General features: G+C 37.3%; 2 protein-coding genes and 1 pseudogene across 3 annotated transcripts; all 3 read right to left on the reverse strand.

The window, feature by feature from the left end:
* Nucleotides 1–216: 216 nt before the first annotated feature.
* Nucleotides 217–4,607, reverse strand: PAB5 (poly(A)-binding protein 5). 2 transcript variants are annotated; one of them, XM_089055342.1, is made up of 7 exons: nt 4,093–4,607; nt 2,590–3,368; nt 2,355–2,432; nt 2,157–2,246; nt 1,372–1,683; nt 902–1,132; nt 217–751 (listed from the first exon to the last, which is right to left on the reverse strand). In XM_089055342.1, the coding sequence occupies exons 1-7, from the start codon at nt 4,355–4,357 to the stop codon at nt 527–529; spliced, it is 1,980 nt and encodes a 659-aa protein (XP_088911468.1). In that variant the 5' UTR covers nt 4,358–4,607; the 3' UTR covers nt 217–526. The 2 variants fall into 2 exon arrangements, with proteins under 2 accessions (XP_088911468.1, XP_088911469.1); XM_089055343.1 differs by having other exon boundaries at nt 902–1,129; nt 4,093–4,606.
* A 1,685-nt stretch (nt 4,608–6,292) lies between these two features.
* LOC148915810 (uncharacterized) lies at nt 6,293–7,721 on the reverse strand (annotated as a pseudogene).
* A 16,038-nt stretch (nt 7,722–23,759) lies between these two features.
* On the reverse strand, nt 23,760–26,161 carry LOC103336273 (uncharacterized). The gene has a single exon (XM_008239318.2). It carries the CDS (start codon nt 25,837–25,839, stop codon nt 23,980–23,982), a length of 1,860 nt encoding a protein of 619 aa, XP_008237540.2. The 5' UTR covers nt 25,840–26,161; the 3' UTR covers nt 23,760–23,979.
* Nucleotides 26,162–27,801: the final 1,640 nt, after the last annotated feature.

Raw genomic sequence — 27,801 nt, forward strand, 5'->3', positions numbered from 1 at the left:
GGAAATCCCATTACTCAGACCAAAAATGAAGGAACATAGTTTGTCTCAACTATGCTTTAAACCTGGTAGGCACAACATAAAATTTGTAAATACTTCAATTAAGTCGCAAGGGATCAAATAGGCAAAATCCTCCATCCCAAAACTGTACTATACAACAAATAAAGAAAAATGTGTGTGTGTGTGTGAGAGAGAGAGAGAAAGAGAGAGAGAGAAATATAATCCAGCAAAAATCTCAAATCAAATCCTAAATAGAAAAATGTCATAATAAGTCCATAAAAAATGAATGATGCCGATCAAAATCCTAGCAACCTTAGGTCTGCAAAGTTAAAAACATAAAAGTTTCAGGCATTTGAGTTGCCACATAAAATAAAACCCGGCAAAATAAACCAGATCGTAGCAAAATATTCTTGTCTTAAAAATCCCAGTACTAATGGCAGTCATTTTTGTCCCAAAAAAAAATGGCAAGTCATTTGGGCCAGCGAAAAAAGGACCCAGTGCGCAAAATTAGTGATGAATAAGGAGAGATTCACTCGTTGAGATCCAACGAGTTAAGTTGATCACCAACTTCAGACTTTGTTGCAGCTTTACGAAGGACATCCATTGCCTCAGCTACCTTATCCTTTAAGGCATCCGGAGACTCGATGAGATGGAGAACCTCCGTTTGGTCCATCTCCAGCAACATCCCGGTCACCTTAGCAGTGTGTTCCGGCTCAATACGCTCAACAAGTGGATATAGCTGCTCACCCAGCATCTGCAAGTTTTAAGACAGTGGAATAACTTCAATTATATTGTTCTTGTGTTCTCCTTTCCCTCTAGAAGTATAGAATAAAATCATGCACAACCCTTAAAAACGGAATATCAATATAAGTTGTGCGCATAATAAGAGGGACAAAAAACATACCAAGCGCTGATTCTCTGGGGTAGCAGAAGCTAAAGCTGAAGCAAGTGTTGACATCGGCAACGGCCCAGAACGCTGGCTATCATTAGGAGTCACAGGCATCCCTGAACCGTCAAAGGGCAAAGGCATTATTGGACCCACAATACCTTGAGGAGCGACAGATGGATCCACTCCATTCCGTGCATTACCCATGTATCTCAAGCCTCCTTGGTTGGAGTTACGGTGCAGTAGCTGAAAGAAAAAAACAGAAAAGTAATAGCACACCCAGAGTGAAATTTCAAAATAAAGTTAATAATGGCAATGGAGCAGGTGGCATAGTTATACCTATTGCTAACTCACAGAATACTGTCATTATAATTAAATTATGCATACACATAACATTGATGGTATAGTAATTTCATGTGATGATGAGTTCAGGTACCAGAGGTAGAATGAAAAGAAAACTGCTAAGCTAAATCAGGAAATTATTGCACCTGCTGCTGCTGCTGCTGCTGCTGGACCTGCTGAAAGTTCCCACCTCGCCGTACCCCCATTCGCTGCCCATGTTGACCTTGCCTCTGAAGGTGGTATGGCATAATAAAGTTTGGAGCAACACCTGGGCGCATACCAGGCAAGAGCTGCTGCTGGAAGCCATAACCTGCAGGCTGTGGGGGAAGAAGGCCAGGAGTACCTTGACCAAAATAAAGTTGTTGAGGGGCAAGCCTAGGTGCCCCAGGATGATATCCAGGAATTCCCGATGGCAATGGTGTCATTCCACCTGGTGCTCGGATTTGGGCAAAGCGTGCCTGAAACAAATGAGAAAGGTCACCTTTGTAATGCTTCGTTTGAATAAAGAGAATGAGTGACAACCGAGAAGCAAAATAAGAAGAGAACCCATGCAGACTGACCAATATCTGGGTTCACCAGAGCTAGTAGAAAAAAAAAGTAAATGCTCAGACTAAATCAACGGACTTCTAGTCCTGAACAAAACAGCTAGACATAGGATGGCATTCCTGCACGGTAAATTGGAATTAACCAGCTGCAGAAAAGGAAACCAACTTTTTCTATAAAGCACACACTAAATGTAAAATAGTATCAGACTCAATAAGTACATACACACCCACTTTTCCTTGGTAATCAAAAGCCTTGAAACTATACAGAAATACTACATATTGGTGGCATGTAAAATTACACAGTTAAAAGTCCTCATTATAAACTACATGCATAATCCAATATTACAAAGAGATTACAGTTTCCAAAAACCAATGAAGAAATCTACCTGTAATCGAGCCTTTCTCTCTTCTTTGCGTTGGGCTACAGCAACGTACAGTGGCTTCCGTCCAAGCATCTTACCATTCATTTCAGTCAACTGAAGAAGGGAAAAAGAGATATTATGCATGCATTCATAACACACACAAAAGGGGTGCAAAAGGTGCATTATGGAATGTGCCAAGGATTTAACATATCAATAGCTTACAGCTTTATTGGCTTCCTCTGGAGTAGAGAAGGCAACAAATCCAGAACCCTTGCTTGTCCCTTGGTGATCAAGCATGACCTAGAAAAAATAAAGAAAATTAACAATGCTTCGTTTTTTTCAATTCTTGGTTACCTTGAGGTTCCAAATGATAACTGTAGCTAATATTTAAAAAGAACCTGCAAAGGAGACATAAGCAGGAAAAACAAACCAGTAGTTAAGTTGAAATAAGATATACCTTGCATGATGTTATTGTTCCAAATTCAGAAAATAGCTCCTTTAGTTTTTCATCAGTTATTGTATCATCAAGATTTTTCAGATATAAGTTAGCACCTTGTAGCTTCTCAAATCTACTGAGTCTTTCCTGTTCAAACTTAGCTCTCAACTCCGCCTCCCTCTCTGATTTCCTTTGAGCCCTCCCAACAAACAAAACCTTGTCACCACTAAAGGTGGTCCCATTCAACTTATCAATTGCAGCAGCTGCTGCGTCTGGCTTCTCGAAGTTAACAAAACCAAAACATCGAGACTTTCCAGCAGCATCCCTCATAACAACTGCACTAGTTATGTTGCCATGCTCGGCAAAAAGTTTCTTGAGGTCGTCATCTGTAGTTGTCTCAGACAAATTCTTCACATAAACATTAGTGAAATGCGGTGATCCATTTGGCCGATTCCTTTCCTGGCCTCTTTGAAACAGCCCAACATACACCTGTTTACCATTTATCAGCATTGAATTCAGCCGTTTGATTGCTTGCTGTGCAGATTCGTCCTTGTCATACTGTACGAAACCATACCCTTTCGATTGACCATGGCCATCAACTGCAACCTTGCAAGAAAGTACAGTGCCAAAGGAAGCAAAAGTGTCAAGCAACGCCTTGTTATCAATAGATTTGTCCAGGTTCTTGATAAAGACATTTGCCCTTCCGCTCTTCCGAATACTTGGATCACGATGGGAATACATAATCCTAATGGGTTTCCCATTGATGGGAGCGAAATTCAAAATCTCCAGGGCATTAGCAGCTGCAAAAGTTCAAAATCAAAATCAGGAACTACAAATTTCATACATCACAGATAAACAAATAACAAGTACTGCAATTGCTAAAGCTATTCACTAAGTATTCCATTCTCAATTGCACAATATACCATAAATGTGCTTGCATAGGCACATTCAGTATATTCCTTAAAATAAGATTAAGGAAGCATCGATGAATTCCCTATCAAGTTAGTCCATTGCAGAATTAAAAATAAAACACAGAAACAGAAAGACGGTGAACTAAACGAGGCATACAACTCAAACTTGAAACCAAATAAAGCCAACATTACACATATTAATTCCCAGACATAAATAATTTTTATATAAAGATGGTCGACATTAATATGTTCAATAATTACATTGGTAATATACAAGTGCACAACAGATTCAGAATCCATTCAATCCTTAAAAAACAAACACTCTGTTTTTTCCTGCACAACTCTGTTTACCAATGCTTCCTTCCTCTGTTGCGTAGCAACCAAGAAAGGACAAAATAAAATAGTATTTTCAAAAGTCTGCATTTTTCTAATGGCCAAAATAAACAATGCGATCACAGAACCATTTTTATTATTCCAAAAAAAATCCCAAACACATCGATAAAACCAAAAAACAAATACTAATAATAAACTAATGTGATTCACCAAATACAAAATTACAAAAATAGAAAACAGAGCACATATGATCAAAATGCGATTTGTGGAAAATACGAACCCTCTTGCGTATTGCTATAATTGACGTAGGCGTAGCCAAGCGATTGCATTCGGCTCTGATCCCTACAAACCCTAACCGAAACGACTCCGCCCACTTGGCCGAACAGATCGATCAGCTGCGCTTCGTTGACAGTGGGGTCCAGATCGCCCACGTACAACGACACGTTGCCGAAACCCACCGGAGTCGGGGCCGGAGCCGCCACAGGTGGCTGTTGCGCCGCCGGGGATACGGGTTGAGCCGCCGGTGCCGATACCGCATCCGCCATTGCAAAAAATAATTAAATTAATTAAAAAAGGGAAAAAAATCGAAAAATAGGTATAGGGGTTAGGGTTTGCGAGCGATTGTATTTAGAGTGGTGAGTAGGGTTTCTCTTGCTCTATATATGGAATGAATTTAATTTTTCGGAGGAAAAAAATTTAATGGAAAATTTATTTTCGAGGGATTTTTTTTATTTTTTATTTATTGTTCCTTCTTTTCTGTTTTCTTCTTCTCTGGAAGAGAGAGGAGGAGAGAGAGGGGTTGGATTGAGACGAAGAGTGGCTTATATATGGAGAGATAGTGAAGTGAAGCGGTGCGTTTTCAGTTCGTAGCGGTTAAGGAAGTGAATTTGCACGTGTGGTGATGACGTGGCATTCGATGTCGTCTTTGTCTCTGACTTTCTCATATTTTGGGGGGGGGATGTGGCCGTGCTTTTTCATTGCTTTACTTTACGGCTGTTGAAGTTGGCTTGGCCCCACTTTGTTGGTTACGCGTCAGGCGGGGCTACAGACACGTCTCCTACTATTTAATGGTGCCTTTTGGCATAAACCATTGTTTTTTATAAATTTGGGCAGTGGTAATATCCGTAAATTGCTTTAAAAAAATGGACTGGTTTGGCCACTATGGTAGCATGTGGACTGTTCTGTTCAATTGAGCTTGTATTTGTCGTGTGGAAATTTGCGTAAATATCACTTGAATTTTTAGTTATGTGCGTTATTACTATTTAAATTTTTAATTTTTAATTTTAATCAGCTTAAACTATGTAAAGTGTTACAATTCACCACTTACGCAAATTATGTTAAAATTTCCGTTAAATTTATGAGCATTTCCGTCAATTCATTATAATTGAAAATATATTTTTTTTTTTCCTTCAAATAAAGCTAACCTACATCTCTCTTCTCTCTCTAATCCATCTTTCTTTCTTCCACGTAATATCAGATTGCAATGGTCCAATTGATTTTGTTGTCTTTCTGCATTTCATGGCTTGCACTATGGACGAGTTTGGCATTCTGTGTTGTGAAAATAATCATGTCGATTCTTTGTGTGTAAAATCAATTTAGAGAAAGCGTTTGGCGTTTGGTAAACTTTTTGTTAAAAGTGTTGTTGGTACTAATTCTCGCATAATCAAAAAATGATTGCCGCATAATCATTAAACCCAACGCATTTTCGAAACTGATTCTTGCATAATCAGAAAATGAAAGCACCTTATTAGCTGCTTTCCCTTATAGCTTTCTCTTACATCAATTTTTAACAATAAGTGATTTTATTATAGTTTACCAAATAAGGCTGGGCTTCCCAAAATTTTAAAAAAATCATTTATCACTCCAAATAAGCAATACCAAACGAGCACTATATATATTTATTCAAAGACTTTTCAATCCTTCATTTCAATGAAAGTTTGCAGTTCAAAGACTTTTCATCCTTCATTTCATTTCAATGAAAGTTGGGGGACAAATGGAGAGGAGCGTCCAATACATCCAGATCAGACCAAACATAATCAGGATCGGTGGGGGCGAGGAAGCCCATCCTTAGGTTAACTTTCTTGTTTCTTTTCCTGTCATTTTATTTATTATTTTTAGTTATAATTTATTGACGGAAATGCACTTAAACTTAATGAAAATTTTAACGGAGTTAAACATAGATGGTGAATTGCAACACTTTACAAAGTTTAGGTGTTTAAAAATAAAAATTAAAAGTTCAGATGGTAATGACGCACATGGCTAAAAATTCAGGTGACATTTATGCAAATTTCTCTTTATTTTATTTTATTGTATAACGCTATAGTAGATTCCTAGGCTTTTATAACGCATGCTCATCCACGTAATCCCACAGCTTGCTGAACCAACTTTTATACATATTCAACTTTACAGTCAGCAAAGGTGACAAACCTAACTTCTCAAAGGGTTTTCGTTCATGGCTCACACATTTTAGCAGAATCGTAATCATAATTAGCAGAAGCTTCCGTCCTCTAATTATAATGAAAAACATCACTCCACGTGTGCTGAGATCTAAAAATCCCCAACAATCTGGAAATGTCTTCTTACGAAAACTTATTATACTAGTACTGACCCTGCTTCACGACCACGGAGGCTAAGCTAGTCCTGCAAATCTTCGTAACTTGAACACTTGCTTCTCAGCAAGTCTGGTGTCAAATCATTCCAAAGCTGGTAGCAATATCTAATTTCTAAAGCCAAGGTACTAATTCATGACAGAGAGATGATGAATCATCAGAATAATTAGCCACTTCTTAACCATCTGCTCTGCCTTCAAGTTCTCTTTCGTAGCCGCTTCCAGAATAAAATCCCATATCTGCCAATTATCAGCATAAGATACCAAGTTCCTGTTGCATGTCCTCATCATCAACTCGCACTTGGACTTGAGATCATCCCCTTGTATCGAATGCAGCATCAGCTGATCCGGCAAGTGACCAGAACTAATCACCTTTCCTTTCCATTCTGGCTCTTCACTAAGTTCAGACACCAGAAGTCCCAAACTCACCACCAAGCGCGTTAGGTCATTGTAATCTCTGATGTGACACACTGCTAAGCAGTTTTTAAATTTTCCCAAACCCTCCACCTGCTTTTGCTGCTGCTGCTACTTTAGGTACATATCCTCCACCATTGCCTTCCACTGAAGCTCAGCCCCTTCCCTCACATCCTCATATTCTATTACATGGCGTATGATCTCATTTGGGAGCATAGCATCTGGCTTTATTATGCCGCCATGGCCACTCAAATTGCCTCCTCTTCCTCCTGCTTTTTTCACCTCCTCCAAATACATCTTAACTTCAGAGCGCTGTCGTCCAATAAACATGCCTTGACGATTCTGGTACCTGTTCAAGGGCGCCAAAACCTCATTCCTAAGCCGCTCCCACTCTTCTGATTGATAAGATTGATTTGGTTGATCTGATTTGGGTGGGCAAAGCCTCCTTGCAATGCTTTCACACAGCAAAATGGCACAGGCAGCGAGGGAGTCCTCGGGTTGTTTGGTAACGCAGCACCCTGCAGCCTCGCTAACAAAAAGATTGACATAAGCATCAGTGTCAAGAGTACCATATTTATCATTTTCGTCATCATCGTCGTCGTCATCACCGTCAGTTATATAATCTGATGGCTTCAAATCCAGCTTGTGCTGCTTCATTTTTTCAAAATCAGACTTCAACCGCTCCACGAAGACATCCATTGCCCGGTCGTGTAACAACTGAGGAGACAAGTCATGGGGAATTCCAACTTCTTGCAACTGCTCAGACAACGAGTCACTCTGCTCAACACTAGCTGTGCCAACGAGTACAGGACGACCTGTCTTGTGGCATTCTAGAAATCTCTACTACAACTGCCCGCCATTTTCCTGTAGTTGCCCTGAAAACTACATCGGACTCATTCTGAGAAAGAGATTGAAGAGATGATAAGAAACTTGAAAGGCATTGTACATAATCATAGTAAAATAAACCATCACCCCTTATGGAAATCTACTAATATTTTTTTATACAGGGTACGCAAACCTAATTATTCAACCACTTATATACATATATATGAGAAATGGAAATAAGAGTGAATATTCGTGGTACAATTTCTATAGTCTAGTATCACCATTTTATAACTGCACTCTAGAACAGTATAGCATACCTTTCTAATCATAGGCTTGCTTGTTGGCACAATTGTAACTTTAGGCTTGTATATTCTGTGCTTTCAGTTGCTGGAGTGCCAGTCATCCCACAAAGTTTTGGCAACTGTACAGGTTAATTAATTCATTAATTTCAAGAACATAAATTTCCAGAGATGCAACACTAATTGAGATGAGAGGTAGAATGCATAGAAGAAGAAAAAAACAAATAAAGTGGTAACATTATAACAAGAATATAGTTGTTCAATACAATCAACCTCCTTCCCATTATACAAACGATTCAATCGACATTGCCTTTCTTCATCCAATCACGTGAAGGCTCTTTAATCAAATAATTTTCATTATACCATGATACAACAATGGCGATGATAGATGGAATGATACTAAGAATAATTGTCATTTTCTTCTTATTTTTTAGTTCTTCGAATCTAGCACACTTGCGACTTAAACGGGCCAAAAAGTTATCTACATCATCACTAGCCAAGCCTGTTTATATGTGTATAATTTTATTATGTAAGTAATCTACTTAAACTAAAAGAATGTATGACTCGGAACTCAACTTATCAAGCTGATTAATTACCATAGAAAGAAACAAATAAATGACAAGTATCACTGAACACACCCTCTTCTCTATTTTTGTCTCTCTTTCAATTTTTTCCTTTATGCAGTAGGATTAGTATATTCTGAACTGAGGGTTACTTTTCTGTGTTAGTCTTGATATTGAACTTTCATATAAGAGATGCTAGTTAGTATTATACAGCATGTACTATAAAAAGTAGCTTACACAATGAATCATAATCTACAAAAACTCTTTCAATTTTTGCCTTTTATGCAGCAGTACCAACATCACTGCAATATAATTATTTATAGATCATACAAAAAATTTCAATATAATTATTTATAAATGACAAGTATGCAAATTTTTTTATTCAACTGCAATTCGATCAACACACCTCAAAAAAGAGGCTAGCAAGATACCAAAAAGGAACCAAACCACAACAAACTCAACAACCAAGCACATAGCAGGGGCAAGCACTACAACAAAAAGTGAAAAAGACGACCAGAAAAACACGACGGTCTAAGTGAAAACCGTCGTTGTTTTTTAAAAGACGACGGTTTTATAAAACCGCCGTGAAATAACACATTAGACAACTAAAAAATGGAGTTTCAAATGACTGTTCATAAAACACGACGTACTTAATTTAAAAACCGACGTCTTATTGAAATAGGATTTTCAAGAGGTAAAATCGAAGCCAACAAATAACGGCGGAAGTTATGAACCGACCGACGTAGAAAGTAAAGACGACGGTTTCAAAAAAGCCGTCGTTTTTACCCGAAATTAACACGACCAAGTTTTCGTATAAGGCGCCGTATAATTACAAATAAATCCACGGCGGTAAAATACAAAATACCGCCGTATTAAATTAATGTACAACTACGGCAAAGGTAAATATAACGACGTCTTTCTCGTATTTCTACGACGACATCTTTAATTCTTACCAAGTTGGGGTTTTCATATAACGACGTATTATATAATTTAACGTCGTATTTGTCCACTTTATACGTCATACATTATATTTAAACCGTCGTCTGAATAAGAATTGTTTTTAACAATTTATTTCTTGGATTTTGTTATCCTACGTCGGTAGATCTACTTAACGACAAGAATTGAAATAACCACGACGGTTTATATAGAAAACCGCCGACATAATCAGATTATTCTGAGATCACAAGGGTTAGGAAATCTTACAAGATGGAACTCTGTTGCTCATCATAATCTTACCAGAAGACAATATTTTAGAGGTTAATGATGTATGTGTATTTGTGTCTTTGAGATACACAAACGCACATACACATTAACATCCAAAAAATTGCATCTGAAATTTGACGACGGCAGCCTCAGATTTGCAATCGAGAGACAATTTTTTGGAAGTGAATGATGCGTGTGCGTTTGTGTATCTACACAAACGCACACACACATTCACATCCAAACAATTGCCTCCTAAAACTTCACGACGGCAGCCACAGATTTGCAATCAGCGAGACAATTTATTGAAAATTGGTGATTTGCAATCAGATTTGCAATCAGAGATGAGGTGAGAAGAAGTTGAAACCCTAATCGAAATACTTAAACTGAAAGAACCCGTGGAAAAAAACCCTATTTATAATTAAAAAACCAAATCCACGTCGGTTATATTACACATAACGACGTTTAACAAAAATAATCCTCGTCGGTAACAAATACATTACGTCGTTTTCTTCTTACTTAAGACGACAAGAAACAACGACGGTATAACAAAAACAGTCGTTGTTTTATATTTTTATTTGATTTAAATCAGTCACCTAGAAAAGAAACTTTATAAATTCTAGAACATTAATTTCCTCGGGAAAAAAAACTATATGTATAAGGCACTGTTTTTGAAAAATAAACTATAAGAAAAAGGAGAAAAAAATTATATTTATAATAAAAAAATAAAATCCACGTCGGTTATATTACACATAACGACGTGTAAAAACGAATCCACGTCGTGAAAAAAATAATACGTCGTTTTAGTTTAGTGTTATCCACGTCGGTATATTACAATAAAACGACGTATATTATGAAAATAAACGTCGTAACTTTAAAATAACCGTCGTGTTAAATATTTCTACCATGACGCGAGATATTGAGTTATCGACTTTTATTTAGGAGTTTACTACGGCGGTACCTACAACACTACTGTCGTATTATGTACCACGTCATAAGTTCAAATTAACGTCGTAGTTTGTCTATTAATACGTCGTCGTTATATGTAAACCGCCGTCTTATTACTATGAAACGGTTTGTATACATATACAACTTTTCGTCTACCTGACTTACACATGCACTGTTTCCAAACCCGAGAAAAATTTCAATCTCCCGGAGAAAACTTTTCGTCTTTTTCCTTGTCGAGCATCAGAGTATCCTATCGTCTTCCTCTTGTCTTAAGTAAGTCGCCTCTGAACTTAAACACCAAAATCCGAGAGAAAGCTTTCATTGCACGCAAAGGTAAGCTTTCATTTCTCTGTTTTTGTTGCTATTTTTGTTGCTATTTTGCATGCTCATACTGTTTTTGTTTTGAAAATCTTTTTACCTTTTTTCTGGCGAAAATCATTTTTACTCTTTCAAGTTTGATAAAATACACAGAAAGAGAGGGAAAGTTTCAACTTTGAACACAACTAATTCAACTAAATAAGACGCACGGTAGCTTTGTATTTGCGTGGTTAAATATGTAGACCACGACGGTTCGTCATCGTCCTAGCGTCGTCTTAAAATTGATCTAAGTTGTTTTTAAACAGATCAAATTTTTATTTGCTTGTTTAGTTGCAGGTTTGATTTCTCTGAACCATGGTTTCGTTTTTCCTAATTTGATAAAATACAGAGAGAAAGAAAGTAGGGTTTGGTATCTTATATAGACGACGGTATCTTATTATTGACGCCGTGTGAATGTTCATACCACGACGTTGTTTTAAGATACCGTCGTCTATAAAAAGATGCCAAAGCTTTTTTTCTTTCTATTTTATCAAATTAGGAAAAACAAAAACCATGTTTCAGAGAAATTAAACCTGCAATCAAACATTCACAGAGAAAGAAAAATGTTTTTGGTTTCTTATAAATACGACGGTAGCTTATTATTCACGTCGTGTGAATATCCATAACACGACGGTATATTAATATTTACGTCGTGTTAATATGAATATCACGACGTCGTGTAAATATCGCCGTAATAAGTTCTTTTACGTCTTATTTAATATTGTTTCGTCGTTGTTTAAACATTTGTATTGTTTCTTCTTTAAACATTTATTACGTCTGATGTTATGTTATTACGTCGTGTAAAATCTTATCATACGTCGTAGTTTATAAATAACCGTCGTTTGTGTTCTAATTTTTTCCCGAAATATTTTCACTTGCAAGGTTTGTTTATTCTGTAACCATGGTTTCTCAAGACCAAAGTAAGTACTCTGGCTCCAAAAAAAATGGAGGTAAGGAGCTTGGAATGGAAACTCCTCAAGACAAGCCCTTGAAGAAGATGAAGTTTGTTTCATCTGCTGAGACAGAACCAAGCAGCCCGACAACAATTTCTGAGGATTCAAAGTCAGGTCGAGGTATGAGCACAATGCCTCGTGTTGTGAAGAGAAAATTGCAGAAAATCAAGCCAGTTGTTGAGTACAATAAAAGGGGGAAAGGATGTGGCCCTGCACATACTTGAGATGCAGATCCTACATTGGTGTGTTGGCATGCTCCAGAGTCCCACTTGTGGACAAGAAATGGGCTGAAATCCCCAATGATATAAAGGAGCAGATTTGGGAAGCCGTTGACATGGCTTTTGTGGTAGGTCAAGGGGGCAAGACCTCGGTGTTATCTTCTGCTGCCAAGAAATGGAAGGATTTCAAGTCTACACTGACAAGGCATTATATCCTTCCATACATCAAGGAGAGGGAGAAATTAAGCCAACCCAAGTATATAAATTCATAGAGAAAGCAGAATGGGATGCCTTTGTAGCTTCAAGGTTATCCAAAGAATTTGAGTCTGTGCATTCTCAACATGCAGATTAGGGAGAAACTTGAGTACAATCATCGATTGTCTCGAAAAGGATATGCTTGGTTTGGAGGATCAATTGGAGGAAACCATGCCTGGGTAGAAATTGATCGATCTACCTTATGGAAGAAAGCTAGACAGGACAAACATGGTAACATCCCAGATCCAAAGGTGGCGAGAAAGCAAAATTAATTGTAAGCCTACACACTCTGTTTTAAATTTTTATTAAACTGTGTATATATAATTCTTATTACGTCTAATGTTATATTTTTTCGTCGTGTCAATGATTTTACTACGTCGAAATATTTTAAAAAACGTCGTGAAAGATCTAAAACTGGAATCACAACTCTGTTTTCTGTAAGTATAGATAAGACGTCGGTGGTTAAATTTTTCGTCGTTTTAATGTTATTACTACGTCGAAATGTTTTCAAAAACGTCGTGAAAGATCTAAATCTGGAATCACAACTCTGTTTTCTGTAATTACAGAAAAAGACGTCGGTGGTTTATAACGTCGAGTTCTATTTTGGTGCGTCGTTTTAAACATCTAACCACGTCGGTTTTAATTAACGTCGTTATAAATATATTATAACGTCCGAGTTCTATTTTGGTGCGTCGTGTGAAATTATATACTGCGTCGTTTGTTTATAAATAACCGTCGTGTGTTTTCTTGTGCTGACTTTTTTGTATGTCTTTGTTTTAGGATGAATTGCAAAAACAAGTGGCTGAAGGCAGTCCGAGTGTAACTGGCAGTAATGATGTCTTGACCTTGGCTTTGGGTCCCGAGCATCCAGGGAGAGTAAGAGGGTAGGTTCGGGATTTCCCCTAGGCAATTCTTCAATTTACCTAGACCACAGAGGGTAAAGTTTGCTGATCAATTGAAGGAAAGTGTAAGACTTGTCCTTGAAGAGGAGACTAAGAAGATGGAAGCTAGAACCAAACAATTAGTAGAGGCTGAGAGGGAACATTTACTAAGTCAGCTTTCCCACCTCATCCCCAATTTTGATCCAAGCATGCTTAAACCGAAAACTAGCCCCTCTCAAAACCAAGGTCTACAGCAAAGCCCCATAAATCCAATGTCGATAAAGCTAGCTGCTGGGGCTGAAGGGAGATCCCAACATTTAGAGGATGATACTTGCCAAAAATGGGGAGCAGGGAAGAAACGGTAACATAACTGAACTTTGAATTCTCTGTTTTTTACATTAGACGTCGTTATTATGAATAAACCCGTCGTTTTAAAACCATACCACGACGATTTTATAAATAACCCGTCGTTTGTATTTAAATATCACGTCGTATTTAGTTTACTTGTTTTACACGCCACTAGACGTCGTACTTTGTGGTTTTTAGACGACGGTTTTAGTCCTTAACGACGTAATATACAATTACCACGACGTTTATTATTTACCATCGTTTAATAATTTTAAGACGTCCATAATTCTTACATACCGTCTTAGGTTATGCCTTACCACGACGTTTGGTTTAATTTTTTACTCTCTGTACAATCTGTCTTATATATATATTTCTTTATTATTTAAAACAGAAATCTGGGGCTTTAGATAATCAAGATGAAGAGAAGAAAGGAGAAAACAAAGATGAAGGGAAGAAGGAAGAAAAACAAGAGAAAAAAGATGAAGGACAAAAGGAAGAAACAAATGATGAAGAGAAGAAAGAAGAAGAACAAGAAGAAGAAAAGCATGACGAGGAGGTATATTCTCATAACTTTGCCTTTTTAATTTGTTTTTCACATTTCAGACGTCGATATTTTTCTTTAAACCGTCGTTTGTTTTCACATTAGACGTCGGAATTTATTTTCTACGACGTCTATAGTTATATAAAACGACGGTATTTAATTATCGTCGTTTAAATTATAATAAGACGACGTTTTTTAATTTAAACCGTCGTTTTTAATGAATTACCACGTCATTTTATTTTGCTTTATTTCTTTAAACAGGGTACTGAAGTAGTTGATTATTCGAATGTGGAGGTGCCATCTTCCTTACAGTCCCTTTGTCGTTATGTGGAAACGACACTAAAGCCTCAGGAGAAGATCATGACCTTCAACATTGAGAAGGAGGTGTTTGGTGCAGCTCGAAGTACCTTCATCTTGCATGAAGATATTACACATTTGCAGGCAATGGAAGAAATTGGGGCTACTGTGGTTGCAGTATATATGAGGTTTGTCATAATCAAATATCAAACATTATATCATAAGACGTCGGTTGTTTAATTATTACGTCGTTTTAAACCACTAAAAACGTCGTTCTTTTTCTACCGTCGTGATAAATTAGTTATCACGTCTGTTTCTATTTCATTTCGTCGTGTGAAATTGTATAATACGTCGTTTGTGTATAAATAACCGTCGTTTGTTTTATATATTTAGGTGCTTATATGATGTTTTGAGAGACGCAAATATGTGCAGCATGGTTGGCTTTATCGACCTGCTCAAGTTAGTGCCAACGCGGGTCACTAACGACAGATCACGAATTGTAGCCAGATCGACTTCAAAAAACAGATGGTGAACAGATTTTCATGATGCCTTACAATCCAGGGTTAGTCTCCTTAAAAGGATTTTGTTTGTATGATTTTCACTAATTGACCACTTATAAAACTGTTTAACTAATTCTGTGTCGTTTGAAACATCTAACCACGTCGGTTATTTATTTATTGAGTCGTTTGAAACAACTAACCACGTCGGTAGTTAATTATCGTCGTGATAAATTTATAATAACGTCGATGATTAAGTTATTACGTCGTGTGAAACTATATAATACGTCGGTTTTTATATTAACCGTCGTTTTTTATTTTATTTTTGTGCAGCCGTCATTGGGTCTTGCGATTGTGAGGGCAAAGAGGGAAACCGTCTATTTTCTGGATCCTCTGCTGGAAATCGTGGTTGATGAGGAGGGCAAAAACATCGTGAATGTGCTTTAAAAATTTATAATTCCCACATAGGCGACCAGGCCGTAAAGCACCAATCTGAAAACTCGCCAGGGCACACCAAAGCAACCCAGCAGTGTCGAATGCGGGTATTATGTGATGCGCTTCATGAGGGACATCATCATGGATCCTTCCTTGGAGTTTGAGAAGAAGGTAAGAATAAAATTTTCAGAAACATTTTTTGTGGTTTTTTGTATTATCAACGACGGTCATTTAAAATTACCGTCGTTGAATCGATATACTACGTCGGTTATGATAAAACAACGTCGTCTGTCTCTGAATTTCTTTTTGTAAAGCTTAATAATCATTGTTTATGGATTGCAGTTTGCCAAGGGAAAAGATCAAGCGCCATACCCCCAAGCAGCCATTGATGAAGTCAGGAAAGAATGGGCAGAGTTTGTTTGCCTTCATATGGATTAGATGATTGTTGGAACACTTGATATTTTTATATAATATATAATTTTTTCTATAATATATAATGTCCAAATTTTGTTTATAATATACATCCTTTTTTTCCCTGAAAATTTGTTGAGGTTTTCATATTATAAAAGAAAAAACAAATTGCGTAACCGACGTGTAATAACTTTCCAACGACATAATTATGTAAAAACCGACGTAAAATGATATTTAGACGTGATGGGGCGTACATAAGACGTCGTTTTGATGACAATTTCGTCATGGTTTCGCTTTTAAACGACGTGCTTTTGAACAAGTAAGTCGTTTATTATGGTTTAGGTTAATACCTTATAACGACGGTGATTAGGTCGTTGAATATGTATTTTACGTCTGATGGTGAAACATCCGCCATGGTTTCTCTTTTCAACGACGTCTTTTTTACATGTGAGTCGTTTATTATTATTTACAACATCGTGATTTGTTGTTGACATAAGAATATTTTATTATTTTTAATTCAAAATTTTAAAAATAAATTTAAAATAAATTCAAAAAATTCAACTTCAACTCCTATGAAGTCATTGATATATTTTCTTCCCCCTAAAACCCAAAAAAATGCAGTTTGTGTAATAAAAGATTAAAATGTCCAACCTAAATAAAATTGTTTTGATGAGTCATAGCATCACTTACATAGTTTGATGGTTTAGGGTCTAGGGTTTGGGGATTAGGGTTGTTATTTATTAGGGTTTATGGTTAAAGTATAATTTTTGGGGTTTAGGGTTTATGTTTGTTATTTCTTAGGATGTAAAACCATAAACAATTTTATAAAATTAAATTTTACAAATATATAATTTAGGGTTTTAAAGTTTAGGGTATTACTTTTAACGACGGTGATTGAGTCGTGGAATATGGAGTTTACGTCGTATGGCGAAAAATCCGACGTCGTTTCTCTTTTAAACGACGTTTTGTTTACACGTGAGTCGTTTGTTATTGTTTACAACGTCGGTAGTTAATTAACCTCGCCGTGGTTTGTTGTTGACATAAGAATATTTTATTATTTTTAATTCAAAATTTTAAAAATAAATTTAAAATAAATTCAAAATTCAACTTCAACTCCTATGAAGTCATTGATATATTTTCTTCCCCCTAAAACCCAAAAAAATGCAGTTTGTGTAATAAAAGATTAAAATGTCCAACCTAAATAAAATTGTTTTGATGAGTCATAGCATCACTTACATAGTTTGATGGTTTAGGGTCTAGGGTTTGGGGATTAGGGTTGTTATTTATTAGGGTTTATGGTTAAAGTATAATTTTTGTGGTTTAGGGTTTATGTTTGTTATTTCTTAGGATGTAAAACCATAAACAATTTTATAAAATTAAATTTTACAAATATATAATTTAGGGTTTTAAAGTTTAGGGTATTACTTTTAACGACGGTGATTGAGTCGTGGAATATGGAGTTTACGTCGTATGGTGAAAAATCCGACGTCGTTTCTCTTTTAAACGACGGGTTGTTTACACGTGAGTCGTTTATTATTGTTTACAACGTCGGTAGTTAATTAACCCCGCCGTGGTTTTTCATAGTTTTAACGCCTCTTTTGATTTTGCGTGGTTACATATTTTACCACGACGTCCTTAATGTAATTAGCGTCATGTTTAATGTTAAATTTTAACGACGCGTGTTTTTTCGGTCGATGTTTTAAAAAGCGCGGTTTCTTAAAATATTCGCGGGACCTAAAATTTTCAGATTTGGCTCTTATTTTTATACTTCTAACCCTGAACCCTAAAATTGTTAGATTTCGCGCAACATAACATTTCGCTCTCTCACTTCATCTCTAATTCAAAGTTGGGCCAGGCTGTGTCAAATCCAATTTGGTCATAATCATGAGCTCTGCCAACCTGTAAGTACAAACCCTCTCTTCCCCTTGTAAATTCATTGAATGATATATTACGTTGTTTTGTTAAAGGGTTTTAGGTATATGTTTTGCGATCTGTTAATAATGTTGTTAAAGGGTTCATGGATTTTCTGTTTAATGTTTTCTTGATCACTCTCTGTTATGTTGAATTGGGAATGGATTTCATTTTGTCGGATCTTTTAATCACTCTCTGTTATGTTGAATTGGGAATGGATTTATTGTTTTCATGCTTAGTATATGTTGGTTTCACGTATATGTTAGTTTCTTGCTTGGTTTCATGTCTATGTTGTGTTGTTAATAGGGTTTTCGGATCTTGAAAATAAACTGTTTAACGACGCGTTTTCAGGCATACAACGACGGTTTTACTTTAAACCGTCGTTGTTATTGTCTATACACGACGGTGTTATGTAACTACCGTCGTGGTTATAATTAGAACGACGTAAAATCAAGTCGTCTATAAATGTCAAATACGTCTGTTTTTATTTAAAACCGTCGTCTATGTTGTATATTACTTGCTATTAGACTTTATATAATCTGCTATAGTGATGGTCATTGCTTTCCTTTTCACTTTATTATATATAATAGGGTATAGTGTCGGAGATGGATAAGTCATGGATGCACTCGGATAGAAGATCGAAGGCATATGAGTTAGGGTGGAAGCATTTTTGAACTTTTCAGAAAATCTTCTAACTACCACACATATCCGTTGTCCATGTGTTAAATGTGTTAATTTGAAATTGTTTGGGGTTGGAATTATAAGGGATCACTTATACTTTAATGGAGTTGACCAAAGCTATAAGAATTGGACATTTCACGGAGAACCTTGGGAAGCAGACTACTAATGCTAGTAGAAATGTTGAAGAAGATGATGACCATAGTAGGTACAGTTTTGTGTCCGAAGAAATAGAGATGGATGATAATGATTTTGGTGATTTTGGATCTGATCCTTATGAGTTTGCCAATGTGATTGGGGATGGAGATCAACCATTGTACCCTGGTTGTAGAAAGTACACGAAGTTATCGGCATTAGTGAAGTTGTATAATTTGAAGGCAAAATATGGGATGAGTGATGGCTGTTTTACAGAATTATTGATACTTCAAGGCGATTTGCTTCCAGAAGGAAATACAATACCGGCCTCTATGTATGAGGCAAAAAAGACTTTGTGTGCATTGGGGCTGAGTTATGAGAAAATGCACGCATGCCCCAATGATTGCATCTTGTATAGGAAGGAGTATGAGGATTTAACTCATTGTCCTAATTGTGGTATCTCAAGGTGGAAGGAAGGCAAAGATTCAATCTTGAAAGAGGGTGTGCCAGCGAAGGTGGTGTGGTATTTTCCTCCAATTCCAAGGTTTAAAAGGATGTTTCGATCACATGAGACTGCTAAGAGTTTGACTTGGCATGCTGCTAGAAAATCAATTGACGGTTATATGTCTCATCCAGCGGATTCCCCGTCTTGGAAACTTCTTGATGATAAATGGCCCGAGTTTGGTAATGAGCCGAGAAACTTGAGATTGGCTCTGTCATCTGATGGATTCAATCCCCACAGATTCTCTAAGTAGCAGATATAGTTGCTGGCCATTATCTTAGTTACATATAATCTCCCTCCATGGCTGTGCATGAAACGAAAGTTCATGATGTTGACCTTATTGATTTCCGGTCCTAAACAGCCCGGAAATGATATAGACGTCTACTTGGAGCCTTTGATTGATGATTTAAAATCTTTGTGGGATGGGATTGGAGGAGTGTATGATGCACATAATGGAGAATACTTTACACTCAGAGCTGCATTAATGTGGACAATTAATGATTTCCCCGCCTATGGAAACTTATCTGGTTGTGTTGTTAAAGGATATAAAGCTTTTCCAATATGCGGCGATGATACACCTAGTCACAGGTTGAAAAATGGCCACAAAATTTGTTACATTGGGCATAAAAATGGTTACCGATCAATCATCCATATAAGAGGCAACGTGCAGCTTTTAATGGGAAACCTGAATATGGCACGCCTCCTGAGCCATTAACCGGAGAAGAAGTGCTGCATATGGTTGAAGATGGTGTGAGTTTGTTGGAAGAAGAAATCAATATTCTTTGATCTCGAGTATTGGAAATACCTTCCTGTGAGGCATGTCCTAGATGTTATGCACATTGAGAAGAATGTTTGCGATAGTATCATTGGTACATTGCTGGAGATCCCTGGAAAAAATAAAGATGAGATTGCTGCTCGATTAGATTTATTGAACATGGGGGTCAAAACTGATTTGCAACCCGAGTATGGAGAAAGACGTACTCGTTTGCCTCCCGGGCCTTGGAATTTGTCAAGAGCAGAGAAGAGAGAGGTTTGCAATTCTTTCTATGGTATGAAGGTCCCTGAAGGTTATTCTTCAAATATAAAAAATCTTGTATCTTTACAAGATTCAAGACTTCTTGGCCTTAAATCACATGATTGTCATACCTTAATGCAACAATTGCTCCCTGTGGCAATTCGTTCTGTTTTGGAGAAGCCTGCAAGGTATGCAATAACTCGTTTGTGCTTCTTCTTCAATGCTATATGTGCAAAGACTATTGATGTTTCCAAGCTAGATAAGTTGGAAGAAGATGTAGTAGTTACTTTGTGTTTGCTTGAGAAGTACTTTCCCCCTTCATTCTTTGATATCATGGTTCATCTAGTAGTACATCTTGTCAGATAAGTTCGTCTGTGTGGGCCAGTATATTTTAGATGGATGTACCCGTTTGAAAGATATATGAAAGTGCTAAAGGGGTATGTTCAGAATCGTACTCGTCCCGAAGGTTGCATTGCTGAGCGGTATATAGCTGAAGAAGCTGTAGAGTTTTGTACTTGAGCATTTATCGATGTTAGTACGTTGGAGTGCCTTCAAGCCAAAAGATGGGAGTTTCAAAGCCATTATCAGGTTGCACAGTGAGCGTAGTTGATCGGGACTGTTGAACCAAGCACATCTATATGTCTTGGAGAATACGGAGGAAGTCCTACCTTATATCGAGTACGTATGAGTTTTATTCTTTAAGTTTCCATTTTAAATTATTTCTTATGTTTATCTTATATGTTTGGGACCGTAATACTTGAATTTTGTGTGTCATGTAGGCAACATATGATTCACATCCAGACCACTTATCCAAAATTTAGAAAGAGAACAAAGTGGCTGCAGGATAAGCACAATAGCACTTTCATTCAATGGCTACGCTTCAAGGTATATGTTATTGAATAACATATTGGACTTTTAATTTTCTTCTTTCTATGTTAGATTGAATGAAGTTATATGATTAATTTGCAGGTTCAAAGTGAACTTAATGAGGAAGACAATCATGGCGTATCAGAAAATTTAAGGTGGCTAGCAATGGTCCAAACATGGCAGTGCCATTATATAGGAGCTATCTCATTAAAGGTATTAAATTCAACATCAAGGCACAAGATGATGTGCGGACAACTCAAAATAGTGGAGTTTATTTACTTGCACATACTATGCAAGTTGCTAGTGCCAAGGATAAAAACCCAATTCTCTCAAATATGGGTTTCTATGGTGTCATTCAAGAAATTTGGGACCTTGACTACCAAAAGTTTACAATCCCAGTCTTTAGGTGTGATTGGATTGATAATACTTCTGGTCTTGTAGTGGACGAACTTGGATTTACCCTTGTAGATTTGAGTAAAATTGGACATAGGAATGACCAATTTGTTTTGGCTTCTCAAGTCAAACAAGTATTTTTTGTTGACGACCCGATGCATCGTGGTTGGTCGGTAGTGTTATCAATGCCTAATAGAGAATATAATGATGTTATTGGTGATGATGTCTTAGGTGATGTGAGAATTGAGTGTGAGCCATTTACTAGGGGATGCCAAATGTTGACACATTTGATGAAGTGGTGGTTGAGTTAGGGAGTCAAAATATTCGAGATGGGTGTGAAGATATATGGGTTGAATGATGCTTTTAATTGGCAGTGTATGACATTAATTTTGTAATATATTGTAATGTGATTTCTTCACTTTCATTATACAGAGTTTTGGCCACAAAACAATCGAACAAAAATTACTGGTTCCAGATTACAAACCACGACGGTTTTGATAAAAATGTAATAAAACGACGTCTGTTCTAATAAATAACGACGTTTTGGAGCATTCAACGACCGCAATATATTTACCGACGTCTTAAAGCAAAGTAACAATGAAGAACCACGACGCTATTGTGAAACAGATAATCCAGGATAACACGTCGGACAAGCATAAAGAACCGCCATGTAATTCAAAATAACACGACTCCAATCCCATAATACCGACGTCTAAAAGATGAGAATTTTAACCTGAGCGTTACAAAAGACGACGTCGTCATGAATTTACCACGTCGTAAGTTCTTTAATAAATGAAGTGGAAAAGGATGAATTCACGACGGTATTTGAAGTCCATTAAATTCGTCGACGTTAAGATGAATTAGACGACGTTAATTTTTAATGAAGACGTATAAATTATTAAACACGACGGTCTTTTTCATGGTACCGACGTTGTAAATAACGACAACGTCGTCCTTATAAATTACTGTGTCGTAATTAATGACCCCATCATTTTTTCCACGTCGTTTATTTTCAAAATATGACGTATAAATTCTGTAATACGGCTCTCATTTATTTGGAACCGACGTTGTTTATTCATTTAAACGTCGTCTAAGTAAATACATACGTCGTAATTAATTAACCTGACATCTATTTCCACGTCATAATTCATAAAAAATCGAAGTGGAAAATTTATTTTACGACGGTTGTGGGAAATGTTGTGACGTAGTAGGTGTCAATAACGTCGTCTATTATGATTGTAAAGACGTCGTATTTATATTTGTCATCTGTTTCCTTTTTAACGACGTTTTTTTTGTTGGAGTTGGTCGTCTATTCTCATCCTCGACTGTTTTTTATGTCTTTTTGCAGCACAAAGACGTCGGTTTTTATTTTTGATGACGTTTTTGGTTTAACAACGACGGTTATTCACCGTCGTGGTTTTGTTATGGAAAAGATGTCGGTGGATTCCACGACGATTTGAAAACAGAATACACGACGGTGAATACCCGTCGTGGTTTTCCTTTTGTAGTAGTGAAGGCACAAGGAGAACAAGAGAATTATTATCATGTGAAAAAAAAAATTCAATTAACTGAAAAAGGAGAAATAGATAACTCAAAATTAGCAAGTATATAGCCATGGAAAGAGCAGAGAAAGATGAGTCTGGATAGTTTAGACTCTTACCTTGATTGGAAGAGCGAATATTCTTGTCAGATTGAAAGGCAAAGAGGAGAAATAAAATAAAAGCATAGATGAGGCAGATAGGATAAACCCTGGTTCCACTGATCAAAACAATCAGTATAGCAGACAAAAAAGAAGCCAACGACAAGGAAAGAAATTGAAATTGAAACTCACCAACATAACTCAGCAGAACACCATCAGACGAATACCCATCAATTAGGGCGCGCAGGCTTGTTCTCTTTGAAGAAGAAGTGTTATTCTTGATATTTTATCAAGGAGATTTGGCGGGCAGAAAATGAAAATTTCCTCTGGTCTGGGAATTGTACAATTCCGCCTATTACCATGGAATTTCAACTCATGTACAAATCCCACGATATTTTCTGCGTGTAATTTGTAATTTAACTTCCATGTTTTCTTTTTCCCTAAACCCTAGGTGATCGACTACATTGTAAGCATTTTCTGCAAAGAATATATATGCATGTAGTAGAAGGTGCCACAATGCCAGGCACTGAGGCACATATGCATGACTCCACACCAGACTGAATTAAGAAAAAACATAGGGAAGAAGGCTTTGGAAGTGGCCACAAAGTTAACATGGTGAAGGATGCACATGTCGGCTAGGATTGCTTCAATGGCATATGTTTAATTTTCTATTAGCTTTCCTTTATTTCTTTGGTTCTTTCACACAAAATTGCAAAAGTATAACCCCTACAAAATTACTAGAAAGACAGCCAAAAAAAAAAAAAAAACTCAACTTTAAAATTAAATTTAACTAAAACAAATGATGCATCGATGATGATTTCAAATGTGATCAGGAATCTAGAACATATATCTATCTAAGCACTGGCTAGGCTAAGATATAAGTGCAAAAGTGAAACGAAACTAAATTAAAGGTACTACTAATTCATGATGGAGAGAAGATGAATCATGAGATTAATTAGATCATCAACGGTTGAAGCTCAGTCGACCACAGTGAGAGCTTGATACGCTTTGTCAGCAATGGCTGCTTCCATCAGATGGTGCGGGCCAATTTCTCCACAGTTGTCCAAGAAGGATTTAACCAAATTGTCAGAGACGCCCCTCAACAGCGTCACCCCTGGATGATGTTGTTCTATACAAGGCATGTTCCAGTCCGAAACATTCCAAACCAAAATGTGTGGCACTGCATCATCCCCGTACCCTTTCTCCTTAAACTCTCTCCGTTTTGCCTCATACAGAGTCTTCCATGATGTACCCACAACATATCCACCGTAGTCAGCAAACACAAACACCTTCTTAACCATCTGCTCTGCCTTCAAGTTCTCTTTCACAGCCACTTCCAGAATAAAATCCAATACCTTCCTTTTATCAACAAAGGATACCAAGTTCCTGCTGCATTTCTTCATCATAAACTCGCACTTGGACTTGAGATCATCCCCTTGTATTGAATGCAGCATCAGCTGATCCGGCAAATGACCGGAACTGATCACCTTTCCTTTCCATGCCGGCTCTTCACTGAGTTCAGACACCAATAGTCCCAAACTCACCGCCAAGCGCGTTAGGCCATTGTAATCGCTGATGTGACACACTGCCAAGCAGTTTTTAAATTTTCCCAAACCCTCCCCCTGCTTTTGCTGCTGCTGCTGCTGCTCTAGGTACATATCCTCCACCATTGCCTTCCACTGAAGCTCAGCCCCTTCCCTCACATCCCCATCTTCTACTACATAGCGTATGATCTCATTTGGGAGCATAGCATCTGGCTTTATTATGCTGCCATGGCCACTCAAATTGCCTCCTCTTCCTCCTGCTTTTTTCACCTCCTCCAAATACATCTTAACTTCAGAGCGCTGTCGTCCAATAAACATGCCTTGACGCTTCCAGTACCTGTTCAAGGGCGCCAAAACCTCATTCCTAATCCGCTCCCACTCTTCTGATTGATAAGATTGATTTGGTTGGTCTGATTTGGGTGGGCAAAGCCTCCTCGCAATGCTTTCACACAGAAAAATGGTGCGGGCAGCGTGGGAGTCCTGGGGTTGTTTGGTAACGCAACACCCTGCAGCCTCGCTAACAAAAAGATCAGCATAAGCGGCGGCGTCAAGAGTACCATCTTTATCATCTTCATCGTCGTCGTCGTCATCACCGTCAGTTATATAATCTGATGGCTTCAAATCCAGTTTGTGCTGCTTCATTTTGTCAATATCAGACTTCAACCTCTCCACGAAGACATCCATTGCCCGGTCGTGCAACAACTGATAGTCCGGGTCACAGTGGAGCCTCTCTGCAGCGTCTTGGTCTTGTTCTAGAAGGCGGTAGAGAATCTCGATAAGGACATACAAACCCCCGAACGAATCAGCAATGGAGGGGAGGTTGCATAATAGTGTCTTGGGGTGCTTCTGGTGGAGCCAAAACACAGCCGTGTAGAAGCCTTCCGGATAACATTTTCCGCTGCTAGGAATAGCATGGAGATTGAAGATGAGCTTGAGGGTGGTTAGGGGATTGTGGGACCAGGCCACCGGCAGCAGTGTCTTCAGGTAGTTAAGGGACGCCTGGTTCTGCTGTTGGGTCGTCTCTTCATCGCTGCGTGTTTCTGGTTGTGTCACCTGGAAAAACAGATCATGGCAGGGATCACCGTAGGAAGAGAAGGAGGAGCAAATAGGGGAGATGGATATCTTCGTGGCCATGTCACCGTTGGAGTTGGAAGCCATTAATCTTCTTGTGAGCAGTGTTGGAGGACCGACAACAAGAGCTTTTGAAGTTGGAATTGTAGGAGTAGGAGGAGCCATTACTTTCAGAATCCTTGTGAAAGTGAAACACACTTGCAGCGGCACTTGTTTCTTCATCCCTAATTCCTCAGATTGAAATAGCAATCGAAAATCAACACACACAGATTGATTAATTCTCTCTCTGTTTTTTTTTTGTTTCGTAGACGAAGATGACTTATAGATTAAGAAACGGAGTTATAACACGTATCAAATACAGACCTCGCATTCCTTTACCTTAGTAGTCTCAAATAGGGCGCGACATAATTATGTCGCGGATACCTTTAAAGCAAGCAATTTCCAGTTCAGTAAAACTCTGAGAGATTTAAACACACAATTATCTTTCTCTAAAAAAAATTAATAAAAGTTAAATTTTTGCTTTTTGAGGTCAAAAAATAAAAGACACAAACAGGAAAATTTACCAAAATATTGTCCTTCAAATGACCAATATCATCTAAATTATATGGAACCACACCAAACACATCTAAATTTTTGCAACAAACTCTTCATATCCAAAACATGTCACACCAAACACGTCTAAAATTTTGCAACAAACTCTTCATATCCAAAACATGTCGTAGCTGACACACCATTCTTGTTTCCTAATTTATTTGGGTTGGAATTTTTGTTTTAACAAGTAATTTTAATCATATTGTCTCTAGGTTTTAGTTTGCTATAAATACCCATCCCATGTAATTCATAATGCATATTTGGAGAATCAAATTATTGAGTAAAGTTTATTATTCCGAGATTGGAAAATTCTTGGTGTGAAGTGAAGGCAACTTCTTCCATCTACTCTCAGTTTTTTAAAAAAATTTACAACCTAAGTTTCCTAGTTGTTGCTATATTGAGATAATTTTGTTTTCTACTAACATAATAAGAATAATTATTTTTAATTCTCTTTCTTTTGTTTTTTGTTTTAAAAATTTATTGGTTTTCAGAAGATGATCAGATTAACAAGGACGTGGCCCTTACTCAAACAAACTGTGAGCATATGAAAAGATTACACGATTTGCTTGGAAAGGAAATACAAGTCATGTCTTCTATCATCGGCCTCCTCCACCGCTTGAAACTGGTCTTGTTTCGCAGTTAATTCTTTATCATCGGCCTTCCTCCATTTAGACATGACTTCTATTTCCTTTCCAAGCAAATCGTAATCTTTTCGTATGCTCGCAGTTTGTTTGAGTAAGGGCCACATCCTTGTTAATCTGATCATTTTCTGAAAACCAATAAATTTTTAAAACAAAAAACAAAAGAAAGAGAATTAGAAATAATTATTCTTATTATGTTAGTAGAAAACAAAATTATCTCAATATAGCAACAACTAGGAAACTTAGGTTGTAAATAAACTTTAAAAAACTGAGAGTGGATGGAAAAAATTGCCTTCACTATCTCAATTGTTTGCTCTTTTGTCTGCTTTGATTTTGTCAGGAGGAATGCCTACTGAGACTACAGAGCCGGATAGATGTTCCCTATGACAGTCTAGTCCCTGAGCATCAGGCATATATATATATATATATATATAAAGTGATTGGTTCCAAGAAAACCTGATTGTGTTTGTGGGGAGGATTTGCATTATTTTTAATTTTTTGTCTCTGTGCAAAGTCCATCAACATATTTCACATTGGCACTTGGTATGACGATTTTACCCTCTCTGGTTCACTCTAGGAATCTTTGAGGGCCTTGGCCATTTTAATTAATTCGAGTGTTCAATTGGCTGACTTTTTATTTGGGAGGGGTTAAGTTCGATTGGGGTCCTAGTTCAGGAGGATTTAAGGCAATTTATCCAATTTAAAAAGTAAAAGAAAAAAGATATTTTAAAGTTTTTTCTCAGCCATTGGATTAAATCCAATGGTGGGTGACCACAAGTTTTTTGAATCCGAATGTGACTGATCAACCGTAACCCACTAATTTTCTGTTGAGTGCAAGTGAATATTAAAACCTACTAGCCTCACAGCACGTACTTCTGTGCCTGAGAGAGCTTTTTTTGAAAAATTTTAAATTTATTTTAGAATTTAAAAAGATAACGTGTAGTTGTGTTCC

Source organism: Prunus mume, linkage group LG6 (assembly GCF_029339155.1).
Source record: "Prunus mume cultivar Tortuosa linkage group LG6, ASM2933915v1, whole genome shotgun sequence".
NCBI lineage: Eukaryota > Viridiplantae > Streptophyta > Magnoliopsida > Rosales > Rosaceae > Prunus > Prunus mume.

Bases quoted from the DNA above. Each gene is read 5' to 3' on its own strand.
- LOC103336273 (XM_008239318.2), bottom strand. From the start codon at position 25,839: ATGAAGAAACAAGTGCCGCTGCAAGTGTGTTTCACTTTCACAAGGATT.
- PAB5 (XM_089055342.1), bottom strand. From the start codon at position 4,357: ATGGCGGATGCGGTATCGGCACCGGCGGCTCAACCCGTATCCCCGGCG. The intron at 3,369-4,092 runs GTTCGTATTTTC...GAACTTTTGCAG, and splicing joins TTATAGCAATACGCAAGAGG to CTGCTAATGCCCTGGAGATT. The intron at 752-901 runs GTATGTTTTTTG...TAAAACTTGCAG, and splicing joins CCCCAGAGAATCAGCGCTTG to ATGCTGGGTGAGCAGCTATA.